The 9,452-nt window shown below is 42.2% G+C and overlaps 1 protein-coding gene across 5 annotated transcripts in view; it reads right to left on the reverse strand.

Annotated features, from left to right (window-relative positions):
• The window catches only part of phf21b (PHD finger protein 21B), a 218,191-nt gene extending 209,302 nt beyond the window's left edge, over positions 1-8,889 (reverse strand). Inside the window, exons 1-3 of one of the 5 annotated variants that reach the window (XM_045215411.1) lie at positions 8,427-8,889; positions 7,967-7,999; positions 7,617-7,682 (exon numbers count right to left, since the gene is read on the reverse strand). In XM_045215411.1, coding sequence (XP_045071346.1) covers positions 7,617-7,682; positions 7,967-7,999; positions 8,427-8,480 — 153 coding nt within the window. In that variant the 5' untranslated portion in view covers positions 8,481-8,889. The remainder of the gene's footprint in view (positions 1-7,616; positions 7,683-7,966; positions 8,000-8,426) is intronic. The other 4 variants (XM_045215408.1, XM_045215409.1, XM_045215410.1 and 1 more) reach the window with 4 other exon arrangements.
• Between the last annotated feature and the right edge of the window lie 563 nt (positions 8,890-9,452).

Raw genomic sequence — 9,452 nt, forward strand, 5'->3', positions numbered from 1 at the left:
CACATAGACTGGTCCCAAACAACACCCTGTTCCCTACATAGTGGTCGCCTGACCACTCAAACTGAATTCTCCCCCATACTCTGTGTTCCCTACATTCTTCAGTCTGAGACTGCCCGTCGTTGAAGTCGTTTGTGGCGACGTCAAAATGAGAGAGATGGTTGTACAAAACAAAGTCATCAGCGATTGGATCATCTGTAAAAAAAAATAATAATAATTCAGAGTAGCAAAGCCAATGACACATTTTCTAAATGCCGCTTTACCCACGTGTGTTCTGGCTCTGACCCAACCACAGGGGGCTGCTGAGGGGAGGACGGCTTATAATAATGGCTGGAACGGATGCGAATGGAATGGCATCGCCATGGAAACCATGAGTGATGTATTCGATACCGTTCCACTGATTCCGCTCCAGTCATTACCACGAGCCCGTTCTCTACAATTAAGCTGCCACCAACCTCCTGTGGGCCCAACCCATCGGTTTCTGGGACCAATCAGAACAGTTAGAATGTGTTTGTGTTCTAGAAATGGTCGGGGAGGTTCTCAGATCCAGACTCATTGTGGAGAAGGAACGTACGTCCGTGGGCGTGGCCTAGCGTTTGGCTGGAGCAAGGAGTCTGGGTAGGCAGGCAGATATAGTGCAGAGCCCTGGTCAAAAGTAGTGCACTATATAGGGAATAGGGTGCCATTCTCTGGTCTAAAGTAGTGCACTATATAGGGAATAGGGTGCCATTCTCTGGTCTAAAGTAGTGCACTATATAGTGAATAGGGTGCCATTCTCTGGTCTAAAGTAGTGCACTATATAGGGAATAGGGTGCCATTTGAGACTCAATCTCAGATCCATGCTGTACTGTACTCACATACTCGCTCACTGCTCTTTGTCACTGTGGATATTTCCCTCCCTCCCTCCCTCCCTCCCTCCCTCCCTCCCTCTCTCCCTCCCATCTCCCTCCCTCTCTCCCTCCCATCTCCCTCCCTCCCTCTGTCTCTTCCTCTCTCTTTCTGTTTCTTTCTCACTCTCCCCCCCCGTTTCTCAATTGCACTTTCTTTTTGATTATATGTGTGTGTTTGTGTGTTTGTGTTTGTGTGTGTGTGTGTGTGTGTGTGTGTGTGTGTGTGTGTGTGTGTGTGTGTGTGTGTGTGTGTGTGTGTGTGTGTGTGTGTGTGTGTGTGTGTAGTACCGTTTTAGGATCCTGGCCAGTGTGTGTCAGGTGAGAGCTGAACTTTCCCAGCATCTCAGACTAAACTCAGACTAATCCCATGATGTGGCATTAGAGGCTCCTGTAACAGTAACAACACCAACAACACCAATAACAGGATAACTAAGTGGCTATGTTAATAGTGTGATGCCACGAGAGGCTACCGCTTCCAGCGGGGTTGCCCAAGTAGTGCAAGGAGTCCAGGTTCAACCAAAACAAGGATTTTTATTAAAGGTCTTCGGCAACTAACGAAATTATAACACAATTCTCTTCTTCCTCCCAACCCACCCTCCAGACCGTGTCTCTTCCCTTCCAAACAACTCCAGCCCATCAGCCCCTGATTGGTTTCAGCTGCGTGGGAAGATTGGCCACAGAGGGTTGGAGTTCCCGACCATACCAGCAGATGGAGCCATAGCTGTCTGGGTTTGCAGCCACCTCAGGGGGATGTAACGTCCCTCCAGGACACAGCCTCTCGTGACATCACAATAGTTATTTATTCAGTCCCTGATCTCCCTAACAGCAGCAGGTCAAACAGGATTCAGATAAATAACTGGTACCAGTAATCTCCACACAGCCTTAGAAACACCAGGACTTCACTTAATGATCAGCACATTTAGATAAATAACTGGTACCAGTCATCTCCACACAGCCTTAGAAACACCAGGACTTCACTTAATGATCAGCACATTTAGATAAATAACTGGTACCAGTCATCTCCACACAGCCTTAGAAACACCAGGACTTCACTTAATGATCAGCACATTTAGATAAATAACTGGTACCAGTCATCTCCACACAGCCTTAGAAACACCAGGACTTCACTTAATGATCAGCACATTTAGATAAATAACTGGTACCAGTCATCTCCACACAGCCTTAGAAACACCAGGACTTCACTTAATGATCAGCACATTTAGAAATAGAAGGAAACATGAGGACTAGTGGTTTACCAAAGCTGCCTTTCAAAGTAGGCCTACTCTGCAGTCAGTCTGGAGTCCGTTTAACATTGTTTACTACTATTGTTATGTAATACCATAACCCTACCAGCTAGGTCACTGGCCTTTTTGTTAGAAAACAACGACATGTTCTGCAATATGATAAGACAGACCTGGAAGTGGAACAGGTATCTAAGCCGTGTACAGAACTACAACTTTCATGTAGTCTCTGCTTCCTGAGAGAACAGACTGATTACAATCATACACATTCATGTAGTCTAGTCTCTGCTTCCTGAGAGAACAGACTGATTACAATCATACACATTCATGTAGTCTAGTCTCTGCTTCCTGAGAGAACAGACTGATTACAATCATACACATTCATGTAGTCTAGTCTCTGCTTCCTGAGAGAACAGACTGATTACAATCATACACATTCATGTAGTCTCTGCTACCTGAGAGAACAGACTGATTACAATCATACACATTCATGTAGTCTCAACTGATTCAAAATAGCCGTCTGTCTCTCAGTACTAAACTAGGATGAGGAATAGAAATAGAGCTGTCTGTCTCTCAGTACTAAACTAGGATGAGGAATAGAAATAGAGCCGTCTGTCTCTCAGTACTAAACTAGGATGAGGAATAGAAATAGAGCTGTCTGTCTCTCAGTACTAAACTAGGATGAGGAATAGAAATAGAGCCGTCTGTCTGTGTTTGCCCCTGAAGGTAACTCAAGGTCACACTGAGGATTAATCCCAAATGGCACCCTATTCCCTATATAGTGCACTACTTTAGACCAGAGAATGGCACCCTATTCCCTATATAGTACACTACTTTAGACCAGAGAATGGCACCCTATTCCCTATATAGTGCACTACTTTAGACCAGAGCTATATATATAGGGAATAGGGTACCATTTGGGATGCAGACACTTCTGACTGACAGGAAAGATTCAAACAGAGCAACTCCATTTTGTGTTTTAATGAGTTCTGTTGCCGTTTGTATTTTAACTGCTCCTCTCTGTATTCACATCATCCTTCAACAAACTGCTTCTCTCTGTATTCACAGCATGCTTCAACAAACTGATCCTCTCTGTTTTCACAGCATCCTTCCACAAACTGCTCCTCTCTGTATTCACAGCATCCTTCAACAAACTGCTCCTCTCTGTATTCACAGCATCCTTCAACAAACTGCTCCTCTCTGTATTCACATCATCCTTCAACAAACTGCTCCTCTCTGTGTTCACAGCGTCCTTCAACAAACTGCTCCTCTCTGTATTCACAGCATCCTTCAACAAACTGATCCTCTCTGTATTCACATCATCCTTCAACAAACTGCTTCTCTCTGTATTCACATCATCCTTCAACAAACTGCTCCTCTCTGTATTCACAGCATCCTTCAACAAACTGCTTCTCTCTGTATTCACATCATCCTTCAACAAACTGCTCCTCTCTGTATTCACATCATCCTTCAACAAACTGATCCTCTCTGTATTCACATCATCCTTCAACAAACTGCTTCTCTCTATATTCACAGCATCCTTCAACAAACTGCTCCTCTCTGTATTCACAGCATCCTTCAACAAACTGCTTCTCTCTGTATTCACAGCATGCTTCAACAAACTGCTCCTCTCTGTATTCACAGCGTCCTTCAACAAACTGCTTCTCTCTGTATTCACAGCATCCTTCAACAAACTGCTTCTCTCTGTATTCACATCATCCTTCAACAAACTGCTTCTCTCTGTATTCACATCATCCTTCAACAAACTGCTTCTCTCTGTATTCACAGCATGCTTCAACAAACTGCTCCTCTCTGTATTCACGGCGTCCTTCAACAAACTGCTTCTCTCTGTATTCACAGCATCCTTCAACAAACTGCTTCTCTCTGTATTCACATCATCCTTCAACAAACTGCTCCTCTCTGTATTCACAGCATCCTTCAACAAACTGCTCCTCTCTGTATTCACATCATCCTTCAACAAACTGATCCTCTCTGTATTCACATCATCCTTCAACAAACTGCTCCTCTCTGTATTCACATCATCCTTCAACAAACTGCTCCTCTCTGTATTCACAGCATCCTTCAACAAACTGCTCCTCTCTGTATTCACATCATCCTTCAACAAACTGCTCCTCTCTGTATTCACAGCGTCCTTCAACAAACTGCTCCTCTCTGTATTCACAGCATCCTTCAACAAACTGCTCCTCTCTGTATTCACAGCGTCCTTCAACAAACTGCTCCTCTCTGTATTCACATCATCCTTCAACAAACTGCTCCTCTCTGTATTCACATCATCCTTCAACAAACTGCTCCTCTCTGTATTCACATCATCCTTCAACAAACTGCTCCTCTCTGTATTCACATCATCCTTCAACAAACTGCTCCTCTCTGTATTCACATCATCCTTCAACAAACTGCTCCTCTCTGTATTCACAGCGTCCTTCAACAAACTGCTCCTCTCTGTATTCACAGCGTCCTTCAACAAACTGCTCCTCTCTGTATTCACATCATCCTTCAACAAACTGCTCCTCTCTGTATTCACAGCGTCCTTCAACAAACTGCTCCTCTCTGTATTCACAGCGTCCTTCAACAAACTGCTCCTCTCTGTATTCACAGCATCCTTCAACAAACTGCTCCTCTCTGTATTCACAGCATCCTTCAACAAACTGCTCCTCTCTGTATTCACATCATCCTTCAACAAACTGCTCCCTCTCTGTATTCACATCATCCTTCAACAAACTGCTCCTCTCTGTATTCACATCATCCTTCAACAAACTGCTCCTCTCTGTATTCACAGCATCCTTCAACAAACTGCTCCTCTCTGTATTCACATCATCCTTCAACAAACTGCTCCTCTCTGTATTCACAGCGTCCTTCAACAAACTGCTCCTCTCTGTATTCACAGCATCCTTCAACAAACTGCTCCTCTCTGTATTCACAGCGTCCTTCAACAAACTGCTCCTCTCTGTATTCACATCATCCTTCAACAAACTGCTCCTCTCTGTATTCACATCATCCTTCAACAAACTGCTCCTCTCTGTATTCACATCATCCTTCAACAAACTGCTCCTCTCTGTATTCACATCATCCTTCAACAAACTGCTCCTCTCTGTATTCACATCATCCTTCAACAAACTGCTCCTCTCTGTATTCACAGCATCCTTCAACAAACTGCTCCTCTCTGTATTCACAGCGTCCTTCAACAAACTGCTCCTCTCTGTATTCACATCATCCTTCAACAAACTGCTCCTCTCTGTATTCACAGCATCCTTCAACAAACTGCTCCTCTCTGTATTCACAGCATCCTTCAACAAACTGCTCCTCTCTGTATTCACAGCATCCTTCAACAAACTGCTCCTCTCTGTATTCACAGCATCCTTCAACAAACTGCTCCTCTCTGTATTCACAGCGTCCTTCAACAAACTGCTCCTCTCTGTATTCACAGCATCCTTCAACAAACTGCTCCTCTCTGTATTCACAGCATCCTTCAACAAAGCCAGGATAGCAACACACACAGGCCTGCATCCTCATAGACATGTATGATCCATACTGTATTACTTGTTGACTCATGTTTGAAGAGTAGTTTGGTTTTAATAGAGGGACTAGTGTTTAGTAGCCAACGTCAGAAGAGGTTGTCAGTGGAGCGTCTGCTTCTCCAAGAGGCTGAAGTATCAGGGGCATGTATGCTGTGCACTATAATACAACAACATTGGCATATGCATTATAATGTCTGGGTGACTATAACGTCACTATGTTAAGTAGCATTTTCATTGAGGAAGCTACTTAGTCATTTTATTTAGTTTTTTATACAACAAAAGCCAGTCAAGCAATAAACTTTTTAATAAATAAATATATATCTAAGAAAAAGAAAGAAAGATAAAGCAGATCATCTCTAAATGAATAGGCTAAATATTACAAATATGTTGACGTAACAAAAGCTATTTTTAACATCTCAACTTTGACTTAAACAGAAGTCAACAGAAGCTGTAGCCTATTCTTCAGGTGATATGTAATGTCGGTGCCCTACAAAACAAAATCCATAACGATGTAAAAGCAGATTTTTCTCTGGCAGCAGCACCGCTAGAGCAGAGTTAACTAGAGGTCATATTCCGCGAATAAAGGAAGGAGAATCGGCGCTAAACAGTGATTAAACATCCCAGACTGTGCTGCTGCTGACTCGGTCTCTCTCTTTTCCCCTCCCCCTCCTCCAAAAAACAGCATCAAAGCAATCAAAATGGTAATGTTCGGCATGAATGGGGCCCATCCCCCCTCCGAGAAACTCCGCAGACTTTTTCTCCATGTTAGGAAGAAACCAACACCCCTTCTCCGCACAAAATGGAAGCATCCACTACCAAACTGGGGCGCTTTACGAACACACTACAACAAATACATCCACCGAAAAGATCAACCTCATGTAAACTGTTCACGAACTAGGTGAAAACAAAGCATCGTTTCACTACATAAAGCTGCCTAAATGATTTTCGCTTTTGCTTTTACAGAGAACCTTCAACAGCGAATGGTGGAAAAATCAAGGCGCTGTTCAGTGCTCAAGTGCTGAAAAACTGCATTCCTGAAGAAACAGGATCGATCTAACTTAGGATAACGCAAAACGCTTTATAACGAACTATAATTATTCAACATCGATTGATTTGACTTCTACAATATATATTTGGACTTCATATGTCTGTTTTGTGTTCCTTAGTGGCTTCGGTAACTTCCTAAATTGAGGCCGGCAGTGTAGAACGAGCGTTGTGACTTTAAGTGTTCAACGGCATCTGTTCTGTGGTGCTGAAAAATAGCTCCCGTGTTCAGGGCGGAAGAGCTGTACTTTAACCAAGTCTTTCACTTTACCCTTCAAAATACTCATTAGGAATACATACAAATCAGTTTCAATCACTTATTAGAAGCCAAAAGTTAATCTTGGCCAATTTGATACTAGATGTAGTAAAAAAAAAAAAAAGTGAAAGTGTAAGCTGCGATCGAATCAAAAGCAACATTTACCGTCATGTGACCAAGAATATATAATACCCCACGACTGGCTATAAAGTAACAAATAAAGTCCATTTAGAAGCAACAAAAACACGTATTCATTCAGCGATGAATATCTATGAATAGTCAGAATAGTAAAAACTTGATGCTTGACGTGTAAACAAGTGCAGAGCGGATACTTCAGCATCTCCTTTCTTACTCTCCTGAAACATGTCGACTTACTCAAAATGGACGCTACATTTTTCTACATTTCATGTTACACAACTTAAAGAGTATCAGGACGGAATCACCAGGACACGCCGAGGAATTCTGCAACACGACGACTTTAGGGGGGAGAGCAAAGACTAAATCAATTCCGTTACTTTGAAACCTTTGAAACCCAGCACATTGTCCTGAACATAACGGTCTCACACAATACAAGGCTACGCCGTGACATGAATGACGATATAGCCTACGATAACATACAATAAAGCAAAAAATATGCCATGGGGGTTCTTACTTGTTTTTCGCTTAGAGCTGTTATTCTGTCGTGTCTCTCGTGTAGTTGTTTCTTAAGCTCTCCATCCTACAATTGAACAAAACATTATCAGTGTAATAATATGATTTATAAAAAAGGGGACCAAAAACACCCAAGTGTAGCCTAACAATGTCGACACGTACCAAACTTATGTCGTTGCGTTATAAAAACCCAAAGTCACATTGAGGACAAAGCAGGTGGAAACTCTGCTAAGTAAACAGGGGTTACAAGACAATAAAGAGATGTATGCTGATAAAGTTTTCTGCCACACTCCCCAATGTAACTAGCCGTGTCTAGAGGACGATTACAAGGCTTCAGAAATATACATTTACCTGCGGGTCTTGCTTCATCTGTGCAACTAGTTTCTAACCGGAGAAGAAGAAGAAGAAGAAACGAAAGAGGAATTAGAAAAGTGTTTCAAGTTTAATATGTGAGGCAAGATCAAAGCAGCGAGCATAGAGCGAGTCAGTTTCTACAGCTCATAAATATTCAGGTCGCGTCCTGCTCGCCACACAGGACCCACCGCATTATTACTCCCAGTTCTTGTTGCTCGAAACAAGACCCACGACAATAACAAAGTACTCTAAAAAGTACCCCACTCTCATCTGAAAGTGCAGGTTATGGCGTCACCGCACACAGAAGCGAAACATAGCGGACCACATACTTATTTTCTCGCTCGGAAATCAAACATCTCACGTTTGATCCCCCCAGCTCTGATTTTTTTCCTACACACCTCTCACTCGCTCAAAAGACCACAAATAAAGGGTAGAATAAAACGATGTTTCGTTTTACCTGATGACATTGGATCTCGACTTTCAACGCCTCTTGCAGGCATTGTAGTTCCATGTTCCGAGTTCAAAAACACTTTTATACCACTTTCGATGTAATCAATGTGAAGTTTAAGTGAATTCGATGTTTTTTTAAAGCGACAATAACAATCGAAAGAAGAACTACTCAGGCTGCAAAGCAAGTTCTCGCTTCTTTGCTGTGTAGAGGGCTCATCACTCACTTTACGCCGCTGAGCAAAGTGCTCCAAACACGGCGGAAAGGTTTCAGTACCTGGACAGATCCACTCCAAAAAATAACGCCGTGTCGACGCATCCTCTCCAAACGGTCGATTTATTTTTCTTTCGATATTTTTTTGTTGAATAGCGGGGACTATATTTTGTCCGAGTGCGCGGCTTGATTTCACTTTGCATGGGGAAAAGTTGCGCTTCGGCTGTCAATTCTAATTGGGAAGTTCCCGGATGGAGCAGTGAAAGACCAGAACTCTCCCCTCGTCTGTCTTTCTCTCCGCCTCCGTGACACAAGCACACACTCAGTCATGCGCACTCTTGAAAACATACACAGGCGGTCCACAATATTGCAAGGATAGATAACTATTTGATTAAGTCCAGGATAGATAACTATTTTATGAAGTCCAGGATAGATAACTATTTGATTAAGTCCAGGATAGATAACTATTTGATTAAGTCCAGGATAGATAACTATTTGATTAAGTCCAGGATAGATAACTATTTGATTAAGTCCAGGATAGATAACTATATTATTAAGTCCAGGATAGATAACTATTGTATTAAGTCCAGGATAGATAACTATATTATTAAGTCCAAGATAACTATTTGATTAAGTCCAGGATAGATAACTATTTGATTAAGTCCAGGATAGATAACTATTTGATTAAGTCCAGGATAGATAACTATTTGATTAAGTCCAGGATAGATAACTATATTAAGTCCAGGATAGATAACTATATTATTAAGTCCAGGATAGATAACTATATTATTAAGTCCAGGATAGATAACTATTTTATTAAGT

The sequence above is a fragment of the Coregonus clupeaformis genome, unplaced genomic scaffold (assembly GCF_020615455.1).
Source record: "Coregonus clupeaformis isolate EN_2021a unplaced genomic scaffold, ASM2061545v1 scaf0437, whole genome shotgun sequence".
Classification (NCBI taxonomy): Eukaryota; Metazoa; Chordata; class Actinopteri; order Salmoniformes; family Salmonidae; genus Coregonus; species Coregonus clupeaformis.